Source organism: Psammomys obesus, unplaced genomic scaffold, assembly GCF_907164565.1.
Source record: "Psammomys obesus unplaced genomic scaffold, mPsaObe1.curated_primary_1811, whole genome shotgun sequence".
Classification (NCBI taxonomy): Eukaryota; Metazoa; Chordata; class Mammalia; order Rodentia; family Muridae; genus Psammomys; species Psammomys obesus.
In genome coordinates this window covers 2,416,971-2,443,902 of record NW_026589732.1, presented here as the reverse complement: position 1 = coordinate 2,443,902, position 26,932 = coordinate 2,416,971, and the positions used below count along the sequence as shown (strand labels likewise).

At 49.0% G+C, this 26,932-nt stretch overlaps 1 protein-coding gene across 2 annotated transcripts in view; it reads right to left on the bottom strand.

The window, feature by feature from the left end:
* Positions 1-26,932, bottom strand: part of Tmod1 (tropomodulin 1) — a 75,544-nt gene that overhangs the window by 19,877 nt on the left and 28,735 nt on the right. For both annotated transcript variants that reach the window (XM_055605306.1, XM_055605307.1), the window contains exons 3-8: positions 20,750-20,906; positions 16,475-16,594; positions 9,520-9,609; positions 8,152-8,282; positions 5,811-5,918; positions 2,773-2,916 (exon numbers count right to left, since the gene is read on the bottom strand). In XM_055605306.1, coding sequence (XP_055461281.1) covers positions 2,773-2,916; positions 5,811-5,918; positions 8,152-8,282; positions 9,520-9,609; positions 16,475-16,594; positions 20,750-20,906 — 750 coding nt within the window. The remainder of the gene's footprint in view (positions 1-2,772; positions 2,917-5,810; positions 5,919-8,151; positions 8,283-9,519; positions 9,610-16,474; positions 16,595-20,749; positions 20,907-26,932) is intronic.

Here is a 26,932-nt window from a genome sequence, read left to right as displayed (position 1 = left end):
AATCCACACAGGCTTCTCCTAAACCCGAAAGTCCTGCCTCGATGGGCTCCAAGCTCTCTCTCTATTTTCTTTTCCTTTGGGTGCCCCGGCTTCTTTTTTCCCTTTGGAGACATTTTCCACTCTCTGGGTTTATTCCAATGCTGTCTGTTCCCTGATGTCCTCCCTGACCTGTTTCTGACTATGGTTGCTCCCTTCACTGGACCTCACCCGCCCCTGCCCCCCGGCCTCTCTATGGCTTACAGAAGCACCTGCTACAAAGGTCATTTCTGTACCTCTCTCTCCTTCTACCTAGTGTGACTTTCTACAAAGCTCAATGGGAGCCTCATTTTCACAGAGGCCAGCATGGCCAGGAGGACAGAATGGAAGAGAAAGGCCAGGCTAGGCTCATAAAACCAGTCACTTCAAGAACCTCACAGAGACTGTGTGTGGGCTTTAGAGTCAGACAGACCTGAGTTAGGATCTTTCCCTGTCACTTACTGTGTGACCTTAGGCAGTTTGCGTAGCCCACATGGCAGCTACAGTCACTGACAGGGTGAGCCCCGAATGGGACCAGGGACACAAAGCAACCGATATGCCCCCTGTCAGCACTCATCCTCTGGGGAGTGTGTGAGATTCCCAGACAGTCTGCACAGGGATTCTAAAAGTTACTGGTGATGTCAGATCTATAATTCCCTTAGCAGGAGAGCTGTCGATTTTACCCATTTACCAGAGGGAAAACTGAGGCTGAGGCAGTGAATGTTTTTACACTAGGGTGTTTGGCCAGGGTGACAGTGATGGTCAGCACAAGCTCTCTCTTGGGTCCTGGGGCATAGGTGGCACATAGCTGAACAGTGAAGGTGGGCAGCTATCACTCCGGTGACCAAGTCCAGCATTCCAGGCAGCTTTGGCTAATGGTCTGCCCTGGGAGTCAGGTTTCAGCTGATACTGCAGAGGCCCTGACTCCTTCCTGGCCAGGACAGAAGTCACATGACTAGCCCAGCTAGGGGTGGTGGCCGATGCAGGCTGTGGTCTATCTGCTCTGCCTTTTGCACCTGCAGAGGGTCAGAGCCAGCAATGGCCAAGGGACAAGGCAGAGACGGGAAGGGTCAATGTGGCATCGAGGCTGTCGGCATGTGGGCGATGCCTGGCCCAAAGCAGCAGCAAGCTCCCACAACAGGAAGCCTGTTGGCTCGGGCAGCCTCTTTATATAAATGAGCACTGTGCTCTCCACAGTATACAGCCTGCAGAATTTCTCTCTGCTCCTCCCCCCCGCTCCCCCCAGTGCAATGAACGGGATGCATTACCATCCAGGACAAGTTTGCTTACCAAGGACCCCTGAGGCCCAGGTTCCTGGCTGAGCACTAGAATAAGGAGATGACCAGGACACAGCACCACCTCCTGAGGGGGCTCACGGGAAGCTGAAGGGCAGGGGGACCACAGAGGGAGCAGGTAGGGGAACCCCTAGCTCGCTCTGTGCAGAAAGGCTTGGAGGAGTTACGGAGGCTAAGAGGAGAAGGCAGAGGTGTGATGGCTCTCAGCAAAACAAACAGGAGAGAAGAGGGAAGGGGAAAAAGGAGGGAGGGGGAGGGACGGAGGGAGGAGGGCTTGTATGGAGTGTTTGCCACTTCCCACAGTGGCAGGGCTCTTCTCCTACCTGCCAGGGCTATTTCAAGGCCCGCTAAGTGCACAGCTGAGGTGCAGCCGGGCAGAGGCGAGCACATTGCCGCTTGTGCTGGTCCAGGATGCTCTAGCATCCTCTGAGAGGTAGGAAGTCACCTGGAGCAAGTTATGGGCAGGGTAAACACGGGCTGCTCCAGGAGTTTATGACATGGGAGCAGAGGCAGGAGCAGGAGCAAGCTGGGAAGTTTCCAAAAGCCATGACTAGGACGAGGCAGCCGAGTCCCCGAGTCCTCTGGAGGCTCGTCGCGCCCAGTTCTGACCGGGGCGGGGTCACGAGCCCGTGATTGTTGCGACCAATTTGTTGTACATCTTAGATTTATGTCCTGAGCACTTTCTGTCTGTTTGCCACATTTTACAATAAGGAAGTTACTTATGGTGTTGCTTGGGCACAGTAACTTCACAGCATTTCCTTCCCACCTGCTCTCCTTGCAGACATATGCAACCATTCAGCCACATTTTCTCATGCAGAGAAAATCCCTGAGTTCCACAGCTGTGAAGAAATCAGTGACTTGGTCTAGGAAGCAATGTGCAGTCGTGGATAGAGTGGACTGTACCTCCTAAGTGCCAAGTCACCCTTTCCTAGCCCCTCTCAGCAGAGACTGACCACACCCGGCATCCTACAGGGCGCGATGCGAAGCCCAGAGATGTAGGGCACACAGCGGCACTGAGCCTCCCACCCCCGCAACAACCCACAGCCGCCTAACAAACATCTAAACTACTGTTACGCGCAATTCCCGTTATTTACTTTCTCTTAGACAACCAAGACCAAAAGAGTTGCCCCAGAAGAAACGACTAAACCATAGAACTCAGAGAAGTAGAGAGATAGGCTGAAGATGGAGGAGGGGGGGAGATCTAGAAGCCACATCAGGTGGGGAGACTGAGGGGAAAGGGGGAGTTCCTGGTGAAGTGGCTTGTGGGACCTGTGCACTCCATGTTTCTGGTCTCTCAACGGAAGAGCTGAGGCAACACCCAGGGCTCAGAAGGAAGTTCATTGGTTCTAGGTCTAAGAAGGGACATTCTCGAAGGAGTGAGGGCCCCGCCACTATGCACACATGAAGCTGGCAGAGCACATGTCTGGGAAGAAGAAAGGCAGTGTGGTGGGTCACCGCTCACCTGGTTATCAATTTTCAGCTCCACCAGAGAAGTGTTGTGCGGGAGGGCTTCCACCAGGCGCAGGATCCCGGCTCCGGAAATGAAGTTGGATTCCACGTTCAGTGTCTTCAACACCTTGTTCACCTTCAGCATTTCGGCAAGAGCCTTGGCCACAGGAGGAAAGGGGGACTTGTGAGTTACTTTGGGCAAGGTCTGAACAGATCCACAAACACGAAGGGGTGTAGGCCGGGACAGTCTCTGGTCCTACCTTTCTAAGCTTTCTGTTCTCCTGCAACCTGCCTTGGCTCCCAAACTTCCCCGCTGGAGAGTGCTCATCAGCACTCAGAGCCGGACCTGCTCCTCCTGTGCAGGCTGGGCCCTCTGGGTTTACTGCATATGCTCCGTGCTGTCCCACCCCTTAGCTGTTGGGTTTCATTTGACCACTCAGAACATACGGTCTCACTTGGCTGAGCCTTTCGTACCCTTCAAGGCCTTTCTCAAGGCCTCTGGCTCCAAGAGCTTTGCTGACATCTCCAGCTACCCACGGCCTGCTCACAGAACTTACCCGCCTCTCCATGGAACCTTCAGTCCTCAAATTTCTACTTGTTGCTGTTGGGTTTTTTTGTGTGTGCGCGCGCATGTGTGTGTGTGTGTGTGCATGCGTATGCATGTATGTGCAAGTACTGTGTGCATGTTCATGCACGTGCAGGCATGTGTATGCATTCATAGTCACGTGTGTGCACACACATGTGGAGGTCAGAAGACAACGTCAGCGTCATCTTCATAAATGCCATGTACCTCCCTTGAGACAGTCTCATTGGCTTAGAGCTCACTAATCAGTCTAGGTTGGCTGGCCAGAGGGCTTCAGAGGTTGTCCTGTGCCCACCTCTCTCCCCAGCACTGGGATTGCAAGGGAGGTACCATGCCCAGCTTTTGGCAGGGTGCTTGCTAGCTGGCTCAGGTTCCCATGTTTCTAAGGCAAAGGAGTGAGCTTTCCCGGCAGCTTTCCTACACCCCTCCCATGTTTTTTATTGGTACCCCCCCATCACTAGACTATCTTGTAGGCTAAAAATGTACCTTAGTATCTGTTTTTACCACACAGTTCCCAGCACATCAAGCAATGATCAATGGGGTTCCTGGGGAGTCTCCATCTCCCCTTGTGTATGCTCGGCTTGTCTCTATGGCCCTGTTGAAATGTCGCCATGGTCTTCCTCTGAACCTCAGAGAGTACAGGGCCAGCCTGCAGAGTAGGGCTCAGATGGCCCTCAAGCACGTTTGAGAGGGACCTAGCCAGGAGTGTAGATGACAATCGGAGCCTCTGAAGGAAATGAGGTAATTAGCAGCTGGTGGAAACGATGTGTCATGGGGAAAGAAGATAGCAGCAGCTGAGAGGCCTGAGACCCTGTGATCAGTGTGCCAGGGTGTCAGAAGCAATGCCAGGAATGGCTGCCCTCACACTCCCCCAGCTTGCTGAACCCTGCCAGAGGCCCAGCTCCCAGGAAGCCTCATGCTGAAACCATCTCTCCTTCTTTGGCTCCCTCACTTGAGCATGCCCAGAGGTGGTGTGTCAGCTTGTCTGTGACCAGTGGCTGTCCCCTGGTCTGTGTGTGGGGGCCTCTTCTAACCCTCTCCAAGCCTCACCAGCAACACCCCCTCCCAGGAAAAGTCTGGCCTGAACTAAGCACCAACCCAGTTTGATAATCAAGGGACAGCTATCGCAGGCCAAAGGCTGCACATGCTTTTAACTGGATGGACAGGCCCTGGATAATCTTGTCATGCTATGTGCCAGATCCTGTGTGTTGGGTCACCAGAGAGGGACAGGGGCAGGAGATACGTGTGCAGGCAGGCAGTTGGGGACAGAGGACTTTCATGGCTCTGATACCTGGTCTAGCAACAGTCCAGAAACATTTCAGCACTTGGTGATAAGTATGCAGGTATGAAGGGCCTGCGACCAGCTGTCAGCCTGGCATGGAGTCCATGCCCCCAAACCATCCCTGGCATGGAGCTGAGGGCCAACATGCTGAGCCTGGTTTCTGATCCATGAACAAGTAGTACATGAGGTTTTGCCAGCTATGTCACTACACAGACAGCCCCAGGATCCACTGAGGTCAGACAGAGGTCATTGATCTGGAAGTTCCCACACTGGCGGTCTGTGAGCTGCCTCTGATCCCCACCGTGAGCTCATTCAACTGTTTCAAAAACACTGGAGGGAACAGCCTCACCTATTTTAAAGCGGAGAGGAGAACTGATTGCTACTCTATTCCCTCCTTGGAAAGCAAATTCCCAGTTTCCCATGCTCCAGAGCAGTGCACTGTGCTGTACATTCCACTATCTTCAAGGCCAGACAGATGCGTATAATCAGAAGGGATAGGAGGCTGGTTACAGGCAGATTCTCAGAGCCTAATTCAGAATTATGCATAGACTGTTAAGAATGCTTTCCTGGATATTTTTAAAAAATTAACAGTTACTTTATGATAAGTATACTTTAGTTTGGGTAAACATGGCTTCTTCATTTGTTTGTTTTTTGAGACAGAGCCTCATGGTAACCCAGGCTGGCCTCAAACTTCTGATCCTCCTGCCTCAGCCTCCCAAGCGCTGCTGTTACAGGCGTGCACTGGCTGACTGGCAGTATTTTCAGAGATCCCAGTAAAAGTAAACTTGGCTGATGGGATTCATTAATGAAGACAGTGATCTGAGAGGTGGGGAAACTGAGCCCCCAAGAAGGGGCTACTGAGTCCACGCTTTGCCTAAGTATGAAGCACTGAGCGGGGAAGGGCCAACTGCAGGGACCAGGGTGCCTTGCTGCACGCTGACTCTGCTTCTCTCTTCTTATGTGACTTTGGACAAGGCCAGTGGCCCAACCTCCCTGGAGACCCGCCCTTCTAAGAGCAGGGTGGGTGCCAAGATTAGCCAGGGTGAACACAGGGCACTGTTCAAGGGCTGTCCCGGCTGTCTGTAGCCCCTCCTGGCTCCTAGCTGAGTCTCCTCCCATGCCACACAGTGGGACCAGGCCCGAGTCCCCAGTGACTACACAGCAGAGCAGAGAGGTCAGGACATACAAACGCCACGGGGTCATTGCTGCGGGTCCCCACGATGCTGAACTTCTTCACGTAGGAGTTCTCTTTCAGGGCTTCCGCATACGCCTTAAGGGTGGGTATGGGGATATTCTGCGGAGAGAAAGGCAGAAGAGTGAACAAAAGCCCGCACGGGCAGGTGGCTGCAGGGGGGAGGGGACAGCAGCTCTCTCCCAGTGCGGCCTGGCTCCCTGCCGCGTCCAAGCAAGGGGGCCTCGTGCCAGAGGGTGAGACTTGCGGGTGTTCCCCAGTGCACAGATTGACAAAATCACCCCTGAAAATTCACACAGGGCCCACGATCTTCCAAGCAAGGGGTGGGGGCTGGAGAGGGGGCAGCACTCAAGGCCCGAAGTTGGAGGAGTATTGTACAAAAGGCTGAGGACTGGGAGAAGGGCAGGGCTGGGCCCTGGCTTCCACCCAGTGACTGGCAGTGTGTCTGACTTGCTGTGTGACATTGGGGGACTCTCTCCCTCACTTTGGGTCTGTTCTGAAAGACAGAATGGAGAGATACACTGACTTCTCTGTGAGATATCTGTCCCAAAGGGTCTCAGCACTGGCTGAAGGTCCACAGGTCTTCAAGGGACAGGTTTTCATGCTGATATGCAGGCCAGCCCCAGACCATCACACACAGAACCTCAGAGGCATACTTTTTACTCCCTCAAGTGAAAACCTGATCTGCATCCAACTGCCTCTTGGCACAGAAGGGAAACTGAGGTCAGGAGGTGTTCAAGCCCTTGGCTGTTGTAGGATATTTGATCCCATTGTGATCCCCCAAATTGTGAAACCCTGGTTTCTTTGGTGTGGTTGAGCCCTATCACACACCTTTATTCCAAGAACTTTCTGTTTCTTGTAAACAGGTGATTATGGTGTGGTTCACCCAGCCTAGCACACACCTTTAGTCCAAGAGATATTTGTATAGCGGATCTGCTAAAATTAACCCTAGGTGAAGAGGTGGATCAAGAAACCAGCTGACAGGGATTAAAGAGTAGGAGGGACTCTGAGTTGAGGGTATTTAAGACAGAGTGGAAAAGAAAGGGCTTTTAGCTCAAGCTCTGGCTCTAGCTTAGGCTTCAGCTCCTTAGCTCCCTGGCTTTTGGGGCTTTGAGCTAGCAAGCCTTTGGCCTTGGGTTTTTTTTTGGCCTTTTCCTCCTGGGCTGTCAGTTGAGCTAGTGAGCCTTTTGGTTTTTTCCATCCAGGCCTGAGCTGAGAAGGAAGGTCAGCTGGGTGCTTTCTCTGCCTTGCTGAGCTAGCAGGTTTTCACCCCAGCATCTGGCTCTGGAGTCTTTATTGGTAAATTAGGATGGTTGGGGATTTTCTTCATTTAAACAACACTTGGCTGAGGCCTCCCATTGAGGCCCCACTGCTTGCACCTGTCTTGAGGCAGTATTTCCTGCCCAGGACATACAAGTCTGGATTGTGTTATTATCTCTCACATGGCAGACAACAGAGAGAGAGAGAGAGAGAGAGAGAGAGAGAGAGAGAGAGAGAGCCCGGCTATGCTTTTCCAGAGCTCTCATTTCAAAGTGTCACCTAAGCCCCCGTGGGAACAGAACCAGGAGCCAGGTGGAGGAGAAAACTTCGGTACAGGTTTCCAGATCTGATTGTGCCTGGGACTGGCAGCCACAGAGAAGAAAGCTGAGAAGAAGGGAGAGTGGGAGGAAAGAACCCTGGCTTCTTGTCTTACCCCCACCCTCTCACAGCTAATCCCAGGGCCTCAGGGCAGAGCAGGTACACAGCTGTGTCTGGGTCCTCATTCCTCGTGTACCCTGCCCTGGTGGCCACAGAGCTACACAGCACACAGCTTGGATATTTGGGGGGGGGGGCACTTGCACCAACATCTCCCTTCCCTGACTGTAAAATGAGTTTGAATATGAGCATCATCCAGAGGGAACAGTGATGTCTCAGGGGTAGTGCCCGCCTGGGGTTTGTGACCCTAACGAGTCTCGTAGGCACAGGGCTTTGCCAGCCTTGAAGTCCCGTGATGCAGTGTGGCTCTGACTCACAGTTTTATCACAGAGAATTTCCGTGTTTTTGAACAACATGGCAGGTGTCCAGATAAAGGCTGGATGAGCCAGTGGTGGACTTCTGAGCCTAGAGCTGTCATCTGGAAGTAACCAGGACTGCAGGGTTTGCTTGCTGACACTGGCCACCCCTTGAGTGCCACCTGTAAAGGCGTTCCTGATCTGGAAATATCCAGGTCCAAAAAAGTATTGGACTTGGTGATCTATGTTGGCTGAACTGTTGGCATCGGTATGCCAAGACGTATCCCCGGACGACTGAAAACCCTTACCCCCAATACACAGGAAGTGAAATGTCAGGACTTTACCCGGATGTTGTTGAGATTAACCTCTTCGAGTTCCGGGTCATTGTTCTTTATCCTCTCCAGCGTTTCCTCTACATCTGTTGAATTTGGTTCTTCATCGGGCACAGGCTTGTACTGTGTGGGTTTAATCACACCTACAACAATGGATAAAAAATTGCTGGCTCACAGAAATATAACAGTCACTTTCTCCCAAAGTACGGACCTCCTTGGGGGGAAGCATTAAGTTTGGGGTGTAAAAGTGACAGCACACTACAGGGGTACCAGGGACTGTGACGCCTTGGAAGAAGTGGGGAGGCATCCAGGAGGTTTGGGTTGTCCCGGGATGCTGTGGTTGAGTTTTTACAAGACCTGGTGAATTACCTACTCTCCCCCCACCCCTCGACTGTGAAATGTTTGTCTGTCCAAGGAGGATGGTATTACCACCATGCTCATCTCTCAGTGGGCTCCCAGGAGGGTAGGATGAGGCCTGGGCTGGAAAGAAATGCAATTCTCTTCCAAGAGGAAGTTTACTTTTTCTTTTGGCACCTTCACTTCCCTTAGGTCCCAAAAAGTCAGCTTGAAACAATACAGTTGAATAATTGAGACAATGTGACATGGGCCCAGAAAAGGCCAGAGTCTCACGGGACAGGAGAGGACAGTGGAAACTGGGGAGAAAGGCAGATCCCCACACAGTGGTAAAGGATACATTTTTTAAGGAATGTTGTGGGGAAAATAAATGGACAGCTATTAAAAAAATGTTAAGTTGGGGGACTCAATCTGCAAATGTTTGTTTCACTAGCGTGAGGACCCAAGTTTCATTTCCAGAAGCCATGTTTGAAAAAGTGAAAGAAATCTGGGTGCAGAAGCCTGTGCCTATAGATCCAGGACTGGGGCGGTGGCGACAGGGGGGGATCCCAGGAGCTCATTGGCCAGGCAATCTAGCCAAATCAGTGAGTTCTAGGTTCACTGAGAGGCTGCTCAAAAATAAGGTGGAGAGCAACTAAGAAATATGCCAACCTCTGGCTTCCACAAGTACGCACACACACTCACACCAACAGCAAGCAAAACTGAATCTCATGCTATAGCACCAAAACCCACCCACTCTGGGAGGATTAAGACACTAAATATAAGGAGCAAATCTCTAAAACCTCTAGAAGAAAACATGACACTGAGACAAAGAAGGCTTTGTAAACAAGGCACAAAGCCCCAGCAGACTCAAAGGACAGGACAGAGCGATTCGCCTGCAAAAAATGTGCAGTGAGTCAGAGTATCAGGTCGCTCGGCACCAAGATGCAGGAGGAGGCGTCTCTCTTCCAGGGTGCCCTCCGTGTGAGCTGGTCTCGGGGCCCAGCACGGCAGGGGGATGGCAGCCAAGCAGGGCTGTATACTCACTGTTGAGTCCCTCCTTGTTCACGATGGAGCTGCTGCCCAAGGCCTGGTAGTACTGCTGGTTGCTCATGAGTGTGTGCATGCCCAGGATAGCTGTGGGGACAAAGGGAGGACTTGACTGTGCTCCTGCAGACTTAGAGGCCTCCTGGGGGACCCCGCCCTCCACATGCTGGGAGCTTTGCTCGAAGAGATGATAAGATTTGCATGAAAATGTAACACTGGGTTACTCTCGTCCTGGCTTTCATGGGTGTGATTCTCAGACACCCAACCTCCCCAGACTTCGCTTTGGCTCTGCCCACAGATTTCCAGATCTCCTTGAGGTCCAACAAACACACCCCACCCAACACAACCCAGCAGAATGAGTCTTTCCAGCAAGCATCTTCTTCCAAGGAGTGCACTTCTGTCTCCTACCCTGTCCCTCGGGCTCATTTGGCCTCCCCGTGTCTCTCAGGTTATCCGGTCTCCCTTGCCAATACCTCTGCCCTGGCTGGGGATCTATTATTTCCTGGCTGCCATCAACCTACAATGGTCCCAGTATAATCTTCTAACTTTCCGATGGTATGGAAAGTGACACACATTCAGTAGGAACCGCACTTTGGTTTACGTCCTGACCTTTTCTAGACTAGTGTCATCTGATAAGATACCCAAGATTCTAGATGGGGTCAGTGAACCTCAGCTCAGCCAATCTACCATCACCAGAAGAGAAAAACAACATGGCGGCACCCTCAGCCTGCTGTGCTGTTGTGTTCAGCCAGGCATTAAATGCACCTTGATTTAGGACATTTTCAACATATGGTGGGGTCATGGGGCCTCTGCCCCATCACTAGTGGAGAATCGTCCATGTTAACAGCTATGGAATTGCTGGCCTGACTTTGGTTTCTTCCTCCTTCCCAACATTCAGCACCGAACAGCCAGAAAGATCTTTCTGGAGATGCCAACACAATGTCACCAATACATGCTACCTGTTTGCCCGTTCATTTCTTTGGCACTTACTAAGTGCCTTCATTGTGTGCCAGCTCTGAGGGGCTCTGCCCATGTACTCTACAACCTAATGGGAGTGAGCAGAGCTGAGCAAGGGCCAGCACTGTGAAAACTCTGAGTTCAGGAGGAAAGTGTTGGAAAGAAACAATTCCGTGCGTCCTGGAAAACATAAGCGAAGGCCCCAGGAAGGAAACGATGGCCAGTCACTGGCCAAGTCAAGAGAAGGCAGAAAGAATGTTCTAGACCTGTGGACGGTGGATGGTAGTATACAGGAACAGACTAGTTAGGGGTCAGAGGTCTCGAGAGACAGGGAAGAGGAACAGGGTTGGGGTGGATAAGTGGTGGGCACAACAAGGGTGGCAACTCCTCTCCCTGAGTAGCGCATGCGCTGGCCCACAAAAGAGCTTTGGGTCCATGATAATCTCTTGGCATAAATACGCCCTGTTCAATATTTGAGATAAATTATTGAAAAGGTGTTGGCCTTTTTCCAGGTCTGGAAATTGAGCCCAGGAGCATGCTGGGTACCATGCTTGGCAAGTGCTCTACCAGTGAGATATATTCCCAACTGTCTTTGTACTTTTTACTTTGAGATAGAATCTCACTACATTGCCCAGGCGGGCCTTCGACGCATTCTGTAGCAAAGGCTGACTTTGAACTTTGCTGCTCCTGTCTCAGCCTCCTAAATAGTTGACATTACAAGCCTGCAATACTAAGTTCCACTGAAAAGTTATTTGCTGTTTATTTAAAACTTAAATTCAACTGGATAGTTTATATTTTATTCAACCATCCTACCTCCTACTACTTCAAGACTTGGTGCAACTCTTCCTCCTCCAGGAAGGCTTCTTAGACTCCTCCCCTTCTCAGTACTTGGTACCCTTTCTATGCCACAGGATACCTCAGGACAAAGCTAGTGCCAGGACACCTGTGTGCTTTCTGTGCTGGGCTGTGGGCTTCCAGAGATCAGGGAGAAATATGACTACTCTTCCATCTCTTCTAGAATATAGCAGGCATATGGTAAATATTTGGTAATTTTCTTTTTTAATTTCCAAGAAATTTCAGTAAAAACGCTTTCTAGGTAGAGAGAGAAACATGACAGATCTTAAAGAAGACTCAGGAGATCAAGTTCTGGTCCTCACCATGTCTCAGTGTCACCCAGTGGAAGTCACTCCTCTATCTGGGCATCAGCCTCCTGTGCCCAGCCAGGGGTGATGTAAGACACCCCCCCCCAGTCACAGCTGTATATGCAGACCATGGGGGGACTGTCAAACAGTGTCAATGTCCTGGACAGAAGGGTGCAATTTCTTTGGATTACTTTTTCTTCTTTCTTTCTGATAGGGCCTTGATATGTAGCCTTGAACTCATGATCCTCCTGCCTCAACCTCTCAAGCGTTGGGATTACAGGAGTGCACAACTGTGGCTCCCTGAGGTGATTTTGGTGTCCCAGTGGGAGCTGAGAACCACCAGAAGAGATGATCTCCAAGTCCCTTCTGTTTCTCTCTCCCCTAGGAATCTTCTCAGCTAAAATTAGCCTTGAGGGCTCATCAGCTCATCGCTGAGGAGGGCTGGGAGAGTGAGACAGCTGCTGCCTTTCCAGCTCTCGAGGTTTGAATTTAGGCTGTGTCTCCGTGGGCTGAGGGAGCGGAGGCTGAGTCAGCAGCAGCTGAGTCACCTCACATGGAGTCGGTCTTCTAGAGAGGTGATCCCACATCCCTCCCACCCCCCCACACAGCAGAGTCCTCAGGTTTGCCAAGGTTGGAATCAGGAAATTCACTAATTTTCTGATGCCTGTTTCATCTCAGAACACACAGAAAGGTAAGGAAATAAATAAATAGAAGTGGAGAACATATTTGATGCTTGAATCCAAGTGTCCTGTGATGGGTTAGACAGGGGCACAGAAGTGTGTGAGGGGACCAAAGAGCATTGAGCCCTGGCTTGTTAGTTCCTTTTTTTTTGTTTGTTTGTTTTGATGATCTTGTAGAAGGATCCCTTGTTTTTGCATCCACAAAACAGTGTGTGCTTGAGTGTGGAACCCTCACCTTCCCATGGGAGTAGGAGTCACTCGGCAATTCTCACATTTTTAGCCTGTTCAGTGCTGTAGAATAAGCAGCCCTCGTGGTGCTGCCGAACTCCCCTACTCACAATTGACAGGGACACGGTGTGCCATGTGACTCAGCAGAGATGTTCCTAGCCTGTACAGCGGTGCTGTCTCTTTGGCTGCTAAGAGTTCTAACAGCCCCTTATGGAGAGAATCTGAGAACCAACAGCATATTCAGAGAGATGGTTGTTACACCCTGATAGCAGGCTGAAGAAGGAAGGGCGCCATTTAGCAGCTCAGAGGAAGTTAGGGTTCCTGGAAGGAAGGGAAGATAGAGTCGGGGTAGGGGTGAGGGGAGGAAAGGAAGAAGTGAGAGAGTGTGGCTTGAGCTAAATGGCCACTACCAACCTAGGGCCCAACAGGCCCTAGGCACACAGTTGTGGCTGTCTCTCTGCCTTGTTTTTCCATGCATGTGTCACCAGGAGTGAGTGATGCAATGAAAATCCCTACCCTGACATCTCGTGTTGCTTCCTTCTTTGTAGATCTAGGCTGATTTTAGCACCAGGGATCTTTCTTTTTTTCCTTTCCTTTCCTTTTTTAAGTCTAGATCTTCCTCAAAACTCAAAAAGGACTATTTTTGAACTCTAAAAAAGAACATTGAGTTCTGTTTCCTCTCACTGCCTTGGCAGGGCTCCTTCCATTTCTAAGTCCACTCAGGATGCAATGTGATCTCAGAACACATCCCCAGCTTCTCCAGCTGCCACAGGCTTCAGTGGTCCCGGGTGGAGGGCTAAGAGGCGTGTTCTCGCATCCTAGGTACAGGCACAGAAACTGGCTCTGGCCCAGTCTCAGAATGAGAGGAAGATGGGTGCCTAAAGACATGAAGTCACCAACGGCCAGGGGACAGTTTAGCCAGGGCTGACCAATTGCCCTTGAGGGTGGGTGCTCCCACCCCACTCCTTTTCTTATCCCTGCCCTACTGCAAGGGTTTCTGAAACCCAGCTAGAACCAAATCCCTGAGTGAGTATAGGAGGCATCTCTAATGTCAAGTGTTTGCAGCGGACTCCCAGGGGCCACAAGCCAAGACCTCTGCATTGCCAGGGTCCCATGAGTTCTGCTTGGCACCCTTGTAGGGCATGTTTAAAATCCAAACCTACGTGCTTCTAGCCTGTCCTCCTCTGCACCTCTTGGGCCCCCATGAGGAAATAATGGATCTCATTCATCCCAGCAAAAGATGGGTGTTCCATAATGCAGAGCAACTCAATGAGTTAGTGCATGGATTGTCAACAGTGTGCCCCATCTGGGTCAGTGCGTCACATGCTTCTGACATTTCCAGGTATTGAAACTGCTACATAAGCACCTCCCTGGCCTGGATGGAAGTTCCCACGTGCCTGAGTGTCCCTCTCCCCTAATGTGCTTTCTCCAGATCACCTCCACTTGCCTGACTTCGGCTCAGCTTCCATGTCTTTATTTGCCTTGACCCCAGTGTGTGAAACTCTTCCTGGCCACATCTAATTTGCCTGTGTAATTCTGGCCCCATGAGGGCAGACAGGTGTTTCCTTAGCTGTTTTTCACCAGCACCAGGTCCATAGCCTGGCACACAGTGGGTAGGAGAGCCCTGGGTAACGGGTATCATGTGTGAGGGACCCAGCGAAGACTTGGTTTACAGAAACATCCTGGGGGAGAGCATGGAGACCAGAGGCAGCCTGCACACCCCTCATCTCCCTAACCAGGATTTTCTTCCTTTAATGAGTCACCCATTCTGGAGAGTTCAACTAACCCCTCTTGGGCCAAGTTGCCACTTTCTGGTGGGCCGGCCACACCCGCACCTCTGGCCATCCAGAACAGCTTGCTTCCAACCACCTGGTTCTGCTCTTTACCCAAGGCCACAAAGCCTGACATCATCTCAGCTCCTTGATCCTGACCCAGCACTAGGCACAGCTGGTGTCTTGGTATAAAATAGGGACAATAAGAGAATTTACTCCATAGGATTTGTCACGGTCACTAACTACATGCTGTCTGGAGATCTGCCTACCTAGCACCTGGAACATGCTTGGCACTTAGCAAATGTTCCATGCCTCCTTCCCCAAAGGCACCACCACCTTGTAATGGCTGAAGTCAAATGACAGACACCGAAGGACAGTCAGTTAACACTGGGGTGCACACACGGCCGCCTCCTGCTCCTTCCCGGACATCACAGGGGCTTGGGATCTTGGGCAGATCCTAACAGTCTGCCAACAACAACAAGGGAAATGTTTTCAAGAGCAGGCCCAGACGCTCAGTGCAAAGGATTGCTCTGCCGTGGCCCATGCGATGGCGGGAGCCTGCACTGACAGCGGTCATTTAATAATCCCTGTGTGCCCTAATGAGGGCAATGATGTCATGCAGGGCTCAGAGGAGCAGGCCCCAGATAAAAACAGATCCTGGGGAGTAAATAGAGACAGGCAGGGCAAAGTATCCATCCCAGAAGTCAAGGGACCTGTGGGGGAAGATGGGTGACTGAATTATATGGGCACACTGAAGGATCTGGTATGGCTCCACTGGCACCTTATTTAAGCCACTGAGCCTTGTGAAGCAAACCCGGCTCCAGAGTTGCATGTCTAGGTTCCTGTTGGGACCAGCTGGCCCCTCAGTGCTGTTCAAAATGGCAACCATTCTCTGGGCCCTGCCACCTTTGTCTTTCACCACAGTTTCTTTCTGTTGGGGAAAGGGCTGTCTGGGCTGAGATACTGCCTGCCTGCCACACCAGGCATCATTCCTAGGGTCCCTGCCACCACCCACAGTCACCACCAGTACACAGTTCAAATCACTGCTCCACAGCCCTGCTCACAGAGGAAAGCCATCTGCAGCCCCCTCCTCCCTCAGTGCCACCAACACAGCTTCCTGAGGGGCTGGCAGACTGGATGAAGCCGGGGCAGATGCAGCCCTGCCTGGCCTAGGCCTCAGCTCCACCGTCTCCGGCAGCCTGAAGCCCTGTTCTGCCTTCTTGGCTCTCACAGCCACCCTGACTGTCTTCGCTCAGTCCTTTTTCCTCTGCCCACCTGTGACTGGCTGATGGGCCCCATGCTAGGCTTGCCCCACTCCATTCTCAAACCTGGCCTTTACCTGCTATGTGCTCCTCCTGAAGCCTGGCATCTCTGACCATGTCCAAACAAAACCCTCCTGCAGAATGTGAGACTATCATTCGAGGCTGCTTCCGTCTGGGTGGTCCATGGATAACTCAGATGGCCCGGGCCCCTAACTGAACTCAGTATTTCCCCCACTGTCCTCCTCCTTCAGTAAAGATGCAGAACTCACTTGATCTCTTCTTGCCCTCTCCCTGCACCACACTCGCTGTCAGCGCCTCTCCACGATCCCGCTCCTCTCCTAGGCCACTGGTCTGCTGTGTTCACCCCACCCACCCACACACCGAGCTAGGGCACAGTGTAGACAGGGGCAGGTGAGGTGCCAGCCAGGTACAGCCTGCAGTGAACCTCAGAGAGATGGGCACAGAGTGCATAGGCCAGGGACTCAACAGTGGTGAGGGGAGATGGCCGCAGAGGGTTTTCAGGAGCAGACTACCCTCTGGAGTTCCTTTGTGAAGATGGTAAGGAAGCACCCCTGAGGACAGGGAGGATGGCACAAATAAGAGATGTGAGGGAGACACAGTCTTTGCTCCAAGCCCTTTAGGAGGCAGCCTTGGGGTGTGTGTGGGGGGGGATTTGGTGGGATTGGCTAGGACAGTTCCCTGGCCTATATTTCCATTCTAGTCTCTTGGCAATAACAGGAAGTTCTGTGACCAGGAGTATTTGTATGGTTTTAGCTTTATTTTCTTCCCTTTTATCTTAGCATTGTATTCCTTATTAGAAATAGAATGGGCGCTCACACTGAAATGAAGCAAACGAGGCTCTCTGCACGGAAGGCCCTCAGCGGGGCAGGCAGAAGCTCTTGGACGTCTCTCACCTGCAATGTCACACAGTTCCGCATCTGAGGCATTTGCCAAGGCCTCCTCCAGCTCTGGCTCCAGCGTGACGCTCTCCAGCACGGGGTCCATTGGTTTCTGCTTGGGAACCCAGATCTTTCCTGCAAACACACAGGGTGCCTATCAGGGTATGAGATCCCTTCGTGAGAGGTCTGGTCTGAGGGAAAAACCTGTAAACGTTCTTTAACAAACTAGACAAAACACGTGCAGATTATTCAAGGACAGAAGCGAGCAGAATGCGCCCTAGCTTCATGTGACCTCCTCTTCTTAAACAGTCACGAAAACAAGCGGGTGAGGGGGGAATGAGGCAGCTAGGAGACTGACCTCTGCCTGTCCGCCAGTAGAGACTGTTGAAGTCAAGGGAATTCCAGAAGGTATTACAAAAGGTAAGGAGGGGGCAGAGCCACAGCTCAGCCATCAAGTGTCTACTGCTCTTGCAGAGGACTCAAGCTCATTCTTAGCACCCACATCCTGGCAATTCAAAACTGCCTGTGACTCCAGTGCAGGGGATCCAGCACCCTCTTCTGGCCCCCGTTAACACCTGCACTCACACTCACATTCCTAATAATTCAAAACCTAACAAAAAAAATCTTTAAAAAATATGATCATGATGATCAATAAGAAGAAAAGTGTCCTGGAGAGATTTTGTGTGAAAAATCAGGAAAACCATGTGAAAACCATCATGAACAATTTCGGTTCATTTCTGAGAAACTGCACGTGATTTCCATATGTCCCTCTCCAAGCTTGTATACTGGGAACCTAGTCCCCAAACTCCTATGTTAGGGATGTGTGAAGGTGGGGCTGTGGGGGAGGTAACTGGGATTTATTGAAGTCATAAGGTTGGCCTCCTAGAATGGCATTGGTGACTTTATAAGGAAAAGAAAAGCCTGAGCTTCCACGCTTGCTGTCTCACTGAGTCAGGCCTGGTGCTATACCACATCAGCAAGAACCATCTCTCTCCACACCCGCCCGCTGCCAGCTTTTAGAATTTCTTCTCTTTATAAATTAACTGGTCTGTGGTATTCAGTTCAAGTAGTTTAAGATTATGCATGTGTGTGCTGTTCTGGGGAAGAGCAATCAGAGAGGGAGTCAGAAGTAAGCCCTCCCCCCCAGGTCAAGAACAAGACAAGGATCCCAGCTCTATTGCTGCCATTCAACATTGCATTAAAAGCTCTAGCTAGAGTGAATGGGCACAGATGATAAATACGTGGAATTCAAACAGAAGATGTTTCTGTTTACAGATAACATACTCTTATACGGAGAAAAAGTCCAAACTTCCACATTCCAAAAGAAAAAAAAAAGCTTAATCAAACAAACAAAAACCCTACTCCACCCCTACCTCCAAAAAAACAAAAAACAGAAAACAAAAACCAAAAACCAAAAACATTAGAACTAGTAAGTTCAACAACATTTGAGGCAGAGGCCAGTGTTTCTGTATCCCAGCGATAGGAGGAACATGTGAAGGCAATTACGAAGGTAGTTCACAATAATAACCAAAGAGTAAAACACTTGGGGGTAAAGTTTAATACATGTACACCAAAATGCAATGCATTGCTACAAGAAATCAAAGAAAATATAAAGAAATAACTGAAAAAAAAATCTGATTTCATGGATTGGAAAACTTGTGTAATATTAAGATAGCAATGCCACTCAAAGCAACCTACAGTTTCAACACAATCACCACCAAAATCCCAGAAGTCTTTTTCATAGATACAGAAAAGCAAAGACACACAAAGAACCAAGCAATGGCCAAAATAGCAAAATTAGAAGCCTCATGCTCACTGGCTTCAGAGCACAACTACAAAGGTGGTGATGTACTTGTATAAGGATGGTCACAACAAACAACAGAATTGAGAATCCAGGGATGAGGGCAAATACATATGCCACGGTTACTGTCAACAACACAGCATTTCTATTCGACAAGTGCTGGGCCACCAGCCATTCACCTCATACCATATGCAAACGTAAAACCCAATGGGTCAACAACCTGACTGTCAGAACTAAGACTAAGGCATTATAAAGAAAACATGAGCACAGTTAGAATTAGCTTTGGAATCTTGTGGTAGACACAAGGACAAGAGATCATCTGGGACTTCATCCAAAAATCACGTTTTATGTCTCAAAGAATATGATCAAGAAAGTGCAAAGACAATTTCTGGAGGGGGTAAAATGTTCATGAATCATATATCTGATAAAAACCTCGTATCAAAAATAAAGAAACAGTGGTGATGATACGGCTCATCTGGTAAGAGCCCTTGCCACCAAGCCTAAAACATGAGTTTAATCCATGGCACTCACACAATGGGAAGAAGAAGCCACTGCTGCCCCCTGACTCACACACGTACGCACATTGTGATACACACACACACACACACACACACACACGTACAAGTACCTAAAAGTTAAGACTGCAGAAGTAACTTTTACAACTCACCAACAAAAAGCCACATGGCCTAATTTTAAATAGGCAAAACAACCACCACAGCAAACCACGCAAAGATGTCTAACCGGTCACCATTTATGGCCCTGAGAATGTTGCTGTGGGGGGAACGGGACAAATGAATGCTGGCAAAGACGTGGAAAGTTGGACCCCGTATATATTACTTCTGGGAAAAAAAAAGGATACAGTTGTTACAGAAGTTTGGAGTTCCTCCAAGATTAAAGAGTTATCACGAGGCTCATCGACTCTACGAGTCTGCACGCCAAAGAACTGAAACAGGTGCTTGAACAAATACTTGAGTAGAGCCTGGCGGTGCAAATGTATGATCTGAGCTCCTTGGGAGGCCAGCGCAGGAGGAGTGCAAGGTCAAGGCTTGCCTAGGCTACAGAACAAGTGAGTTCAAAGACAGCCCAAGTAACCTCTGATCTTGGTGTGGGGAGGGAGACTGGAAGAGAAAGGGATGTGGCTCAATGGTTGAGCACTTGCCTAGTATATGAAAGCTTTGGTTCCATCCCCTGAGCCAGGAAAAACTTCAAATACTTGTACAGGAAAGTTCACTGCACTTCTACAGAAATATTCAGTTCTAACGGACCAAAGATGAAAACAACCAAAATCTGTGGAAGAATGGCTCAACAAACCACGGAACGTGGCTGACTCTGGAAACATGTTAAGGGAAAGAAGCCAGGCAGCCAATCACACATGTACACACACATACAAAACAAAACAAAATACATAGTTTGGTTTCACTTGTAGGTGATAAGCCATTCCACAGAAACAGATTGGGAAACAAGAAGAGAGTATGTGGAGAAATGTCTAGAAAGGCCCATGCTGATATGGGATCAATGCTTATTTTCCATGGAAGAAATACATAAACATGTGTGTCTGTGTGTGTTTGTCTGTATAAGTACGTATGTTTGTATGTAGCATTATGTATGTATATCAAATGTCACTTACGTCTGCAGGCAAAGCACACAACAAAAATCACTTAGGGGAAAAATGTATGAGAAACTCTGTGGTGATGCCAGATTCTAGGCAAAGGGAGAAACATACAAGAAAAAGAAAATGCCTGGGATCTGGGGCTATAGTTCAGCTGTGAACATGACTGATGCAGTGTATAAGTGAACATTCAGTAAATATTTAAAACCCGTGTTTTATGACCCCCTGCTACAGGCCCTTCCCCTGAGGACAGTGACTCCATGATATTTATGAGGGGCTTGACCTTCTTTCTCTCTCTCTCTCTCACTGGACTGTGAACAGAATGGCTGACACTCCAGCAGCTAGCTAGCCCAGGGAGAGACAGGTGTGCTACAGAGGTGACAGAATGAAGAGCTAGAGAGGACCTTGATTCCTGGCACTGGGCAGATGGCCGATCAGCCTTCAGTTAGGTTTCTGCCTTGGGAGAAGAGATGAAGGAAGAATGTTACCACTGCCAGAAAAAGAAGAGACTTTAGAGAAAGCAGAGTTAGGACAGAGGGAGTTGGGCTATGTACCTTCATGCTGATTTGTACAGAATGGTCCTTGCTTAGGCTTCATGTTCTAATGCCATTAGCAATAGGTTTGAATAAAAAATAACCAACGTGCCCTAGTTAAAAGGAATTTGGGGAGACATTGTGGTTGTCTGGGGGAGTCTTTTTCCTCAGACTATCCCCAACTGATTGAGTATACCCACAAATGATGCTTTGGGGGCAGGTATCATTTCCTGTTCATGTGGAAAGGACATAAGACAGGCCCAGGTATATTTGCCCAACACAGGGCAGGACACACAAATGGCCCATGCCTCAGGAAGGATATGCTCAGGAGCCATGTTGTTTAGTACCTCGTTTCTCCCCTGTGTAGGGAACCAGGTCTTCTCGGTCCTTAAACTCCTTCGCTTGCTTTTCCAAGTGGTCCAAAAGCTCCTCCCTTTTAAAGGGGCCTGTGGGCGCCTTGGTGGTCTGATCCTTCTGCCTGAGGCCTGCAGGGAGCAGTGCATTCTAAGATGGGGATGATGGGTGAGAGAGAGAGAGAGGAGGAGAGAGAGAGAGAGAAAGAGAGAGCAGTCAGCAGCTGTAGGTATGCAGTTCTCCAGAAACACAACACAGACCGGCAGGGGCCTTGGAACTGGAAAGCCCCACCAAGTCCTTTCCTTTTCTGTGCGGGGAGCCAGAAAGCTGGAGGAGGGCCGGACTTGTCCCAGGCCACGTGGCACTTGAGGGGAAGAGAGGAGCTGTGGGGCTCAGTCCCCTGGTATCCCTACGAGTAACATTTTTAAACACATGGGGTTAACCAACAGGGCAGCTCACACAGGATGAGCATAGAGAGATTCATGTAATTTGGTATTTGAATGCAAAACTGTATTTGTTTCCGTGTGGTAAATAAGAGAGAGAAGCTGAAGGGAGCTTGGTAGGTCTTGGATGGAGGATGACCTGCAGAGACAGAACCCCCAACAAGCCTGAGAAAGGCTCAACAGAACTACTGTTGGCGAAGTGCACTGAGTCTACAGCCAGTATGGCCTAACAGGCCTCTCGGACTCTGGTGGGCCTGTGCTCATGAGAAATGACTGTTAAATATTTTTAATATCACCTTTGGAGATGGGTCTCTCAAGAATGACAGCATTAACCCAATTGCTGTGTTCTCTTCTTCAGACATGGCAAGCTCATTACCAAAGTATATTCCTAATTAGGGGGATTTCCATCACCTAAATTGGGTTTCACCAATTTAAGCCCCTAGCACTTCAAAAATCAAAGACAACGGGAGCTTCAAGGATGCTTAGAGACCAGGATTATAAGGCCCTCCCTTCAAGGGGAAACTGAGGCCCAGAGCACAGAAGGACTGCCCAAGGAGCTTTGGGGCTAGACTGAGAACAAACCCAGGGAATTTCCTCTGAGGTAAGGGAGAGGTCACCTTTGTTTCTAGTCTTCGTACGTTCTGCGCCACTTTGCATTCAGAGAGCTAGACGGGGATGCCTCAGAGGCAGGCGTGCAATCTTTGCAGCACCCCATGAAATTGGTGTCACTCCTATCTCAAACACAGGTTCCTGCTACTCACAACACTCCCTGAATCCTTTTCTGAAGAAAGGATGAGAGACACATCGGACTAGCACGCCCACAGGGCTGAGGCTTGGAAGAGAGACACCACTGGCTAATAGCTATGGGCTATTTATGAAGTACTTTCCCACTGTCTAACACCTGCTCTTGTCTCCATAACAGCAGGATGTACCCCCATGTTAGGTCACAAGCATCTACCAATTATAAGGCTGGGGGATAAAGAGCTCAAAGGTGGGGGCTGGCAGATGTGCAAAGGGACCTATACCAGAGGCCAGCAGAGATATTGGCAACTGGGGTTTGTTATGAGAGGAGGACCAGCATGCATAAGACCAGACGTGGCCTGATTTGGGGTCAAGGACAGGGGATGCAAAGGATGCCACAAGAGTCCCAGCTCTCCTGCAGCAGCGGTTGGTAGACAGCATTCACTGATGCTCAGAGCAGACGGTGCTCCCAAGTGAGCCTTGCTTCTGCAGGCAGGCACGGGGCACGTGGTGCTTCCTAAGGCTGGATGTGGGCGTCTGCTCCTTCTGTCCCATGGCAGGGGCTTCTTGTGGCGGAGTGGGTAGGGATACACCTCACTGCCTGCCATGTCTAGCTACGGCTATCCACAGCAGGCGACCCATGAGATTCACAGTGCATGACCCACCTGGTTCGTGACACGGATGCACTTCACAGTTGAGGCCACATCAGGCCTAAGGCCCGACGTGGACTAATGGTGTTACAGCTGAGTGGCATTAGCCAAGCCCTACTGACCCCCCACCCACCCACCACGTGCTATGGTTTCTATGGCAACTGAATGTAAATAATGATGGTGGCTCTTATACGTGTTTGGGGGAAGTTAAAATTAGGTAATGTGAAAGAATGCCCGACACTGGTATAGTAAATGTCCCCAAATGATAGCTTCCCACTCTTGTTCTATCATCAGATAAGATACACTTTAGCAGGAGGCCAGTCATTCAAAATGTGGGTAAAAGAAAATAAGTTATTCAAATATGTTTTAGGAACCAAAAAACCCAGACACACAAGTATGATTCAGTCTCCTTAATATTGCAATTACAGATGTGTTCCAAAAATCCTTTATGGTACTATAAAAAGGTATGATACTATACTTTTTATGGTATCAGGGTACCATAAAGGATTTTAATGGCAGGAAGGGGTTGGGGTTTAGTATCATGAAGAGAGAAACCCATGAGGTTGGAAAGGGGTTTCAAACTCTCTTCACCTTCAAATCTTGCTGCCAGAGGACCTTAGATCAGCCAGGGAAGTTCCTCAACCTTGGTGTATTGGTATATAACAGAGGCACAAAAACTGTTCTAATGCCCTGGTAGCAGTCACTCTGGTTTCTACCCCATTAGAGGCCAGCTGTACCGTGACACAAAAACCCATCTCCAAACACTGCTGAGTCCAGGGGAAACACTGTCCCTGGCTGAGAACCACTACATTAAATCAAGGACATTTAAAATGGGCAGAAATCTTTCTGTATTTAATATTTTCAATGTGTGCAAGAATATAGCTATATAACATTTTAAACCATGGCTTCACTAACTTCAATATTTAATGAAAGAAGTTGAATTCTAAAAACCAAAATTTCAAAAGTATTTTCTAGTGATTCTTAGCCCATCGGCTTTTAAAAGTGCACTGTGACCATGTCAGCCTTATTAGGGCTCAAAGCTAATTTTCTTTCCATTAAAGGTTACATTGACAAACTATCATAGAATCTTCATTAAAATCAAAGAGAGTCACATCTTTTAAAACTCTTAGTTACTTATCACTTTATCTTGTTTTCAAAAACAGCAGATGACCTCACAGTGTACATAAATATTAACTCAAAGCAGATCAAAGACCTAAATGTAAAAGCTGAAACTGTAAAATCCTGAGAAGAAAGTGTAGACATAAATCTTTTGACTCTGGATTAGGCAATGGTTTCCTAGATATGACACAAAACAATGAGCAACAGAAGAAAAAAATAAATGTACTGGATGGACTTCACCAAAATTAAAAACATTTGCGTGTTAAAGGAGACTGGCAAAGAGGCAGATTGGAAGAAAGGCTCGTGAGTCACATATCTGATAAGAGCAATATCCAGAATGCACGAACTTCTCTTGGGACTCAATAATAGAGGGCAAAAAACCAAACCAAAACAGAACAGAAAACCAAACAATTTAAAGAATGGCCAAAGAAGCTGAATAGATTTTTTTTTTTTTTCAGAGAGCATACAAAATTCCTGATGAGGGGGCTGATGAGGCTCGGTCAGTAAGACGCTTGCCACACAAGCCTAAGGACCTGAGTTTGATCCCTGGCACACACACGAATCGGTGAGCACCTGTAACCCTACGATCGGGAGGTGAAGACAGGATGCCCCGGAGCTTGCTGGCTGGCCACCTAGCCTGATTGGAGAGTTCCAGATTCACAGGGAACTCTGCTGCAGAGGAAGACAGGCTGATGTGCATATGAGCAGCATTAACTGCACTCTGGAGTGGGGTGAGGTGGGCCAGTAATAACAAAAGAAACAAAAAGGGAGGGGTGGAATGAGGGGCACTCGGAGGAGTTGGTGGTGGGCTAATGTGATGGATACACTTTGTATAAATGTATGGAGCATCCAAAGAACCAAACATATTGTTTAAAAAAAAATAAGATGGAAAGCAAATGAGGAAGACACCAGACATTGACCTCTGGTCACCACACACACACACACACACACACACACACACACACACACACGAACATGTATCCACATACACCCTATACACACAAAAGAAATAAGTTTAAAATTTTTAATTATAAGACATTCCTCATAATCTAGGTGTAGTACTACATGCTTTCAATCCCAGCTAAAGCTGAAGGATAGAGAGTCTAGAGCACTCTGGCCCACATAGTGAGACCCTATCTCAAAATAGAAAAGCCAAACCAAACCAAAACCTCTCTCAAAGATGCCCAATAAGCACGCAAAAAGATATCAGTGCCACTAGCCATCAGGGAAATCCAACTCACGTTGGAAAGTCACCGTAAAAAGCACAGGTGATAACGAGTGTCGGCAGGAATGTGGTGAAGTGGGAACTTGGCTGCCGGTAGGCACATCAAATGATATGGACTCTTTGGAAAGCAGTCTGGCGGTTTCTGAAAAAGCTATACATAGAATTACCATGGGACCCAGAAACTGTACTTAAGAGATGGAAAAGAATTCAGACCATAGGTTAACCCCAAAACTTGCACACAAATGTACATAGGAGCATGATTAACAATGGCCCAAAGAATGGACCAAAACATGTTAAAGTACCTCAGCTGATGCATGGATAAATGAAGGATGGTAAATCCATGCTGCTGAATGCTGTTGAGCCATGAAAAGGAACAGTGTACCACAACGTGAGTGAGTCAGAAAGCGCACTAAGTGAAAGAAGCTAGATACAAAAAGCCATTATGTGCTGTGATTTATGTGATTTAAGTGCCAGCACTTACTTACTGGGCCAGGGTCTCCTAATACAGTTGGCGGAAATTAAAATCAGGCCTGCCTAGAGGGGTCTCATCAAGACTGAGGCTGAGACAAGTTTATTGCAAGCAATCAGATTTCTTAACCCTTATTAGAAACAGAATAGAACGGCAGTAGCCAGGATCCATACAATGGTGGTTGTCAGGAAACAATGAGGTTTGCAAGTTATATAGATTACATAAGATTAATGTCTAAGACTGATAGTTTTGTCAAGCCTCTCTATGCTTCACTGACTTGTAGGGAATGTGGAGAAACACAGGCAGCCTGAAAGCTTCACTGCCCGAGGGAGTGCCTGTTTCTCAAGACCTGGAAGGCACGTAAGTGCCCAGGCGTCACGGACGCTAACCTGAAAGACCTGTGATGCATGCCTCTCAAGGAAGATAGACAGAAACAACTCCATGGTTCCCTGCGATGTGATGTCCAAAACTGTCCAGTCTATAAATGTGTGCAGTCTACAAAGTGTGCCTACACGCTAGCTCAAGAGCCTTAGCTACAGACTGAACTGTGCTGCCCAACCCCCAAACCACACTCTGGCAGCCCCATCTCCCAGCTCGGCTGTATTTGGAGATAGGATCTGTGTGATAGGTTAAATGAGGTCATGAGGCTAGAACCCTGATCCAATAGGATTAGTGTCCTTCCAAGAGAGACACCACAGAGCTTGCTGCGTGCCCCTCCTCAGCCACCTGTCACAAGAGGACATAGTGAGAAGGCAGCTCATCCCAAGCCAGAAAGGGTCCTCCGTAAGTAATCTACCCCACCAGACCCTATTCTGGGGCTTCCAAACCTAGCGTTTGAGTCCTGCAGTCTGCTGTGTTTCATGGCACCACCCTGAGCTTAGACAGCTGAGCAGGGTGGGCAGAGACAGGAAGACGTTTCCTTCTGAGGTGATTAAAGAAAATGTCTTTAAGTTGACAGTGGTGAAGGCTGGACAACAGTGAATAGACTAAGTTGGGTTGTGTGTGAGTTATAACTAAAAGAATTATATCTAAAAGCTGTTTCCCCCTCACGATGGGAAAATAGTATCAAACTATCTAAAGCGACAGCTACTAACTCAGGCGGTTCTCAGATGCTGAGGAGAGGGGCTGGTCTCAGGCTAGCGGCCAGCAGTGATGCTAGGGCTGACAAGGTCAGAGGCAGCTGGATTGAAAGTGCTACTGTGCCTTCCAGTGTGATGTTCCGTAGATAGACATGAACTGTGAAGGAGAGAAGAGCGACAAAATACTGTTTTTGGATCATCTGCACTGCTTAGAACCCAAGCCTGACTCTCAGACACAGGGTTGCCAAGGTGGGGAAGGGTCCCCATCACCATCTTGGTGGCAGGAGACTGTCATGACCATGTATATGTAGGATGTATCTTCCGTTACCTTTTAAAACTTTGAATCAACAAACACCTACTGAGGGAGCATTATTTAGTATGTGTCCAGGCAAGTAGATAGAGTCATGGCCCAGCCTAGTGGAGCAAAGACATCGGGAGATGAAGAGGATG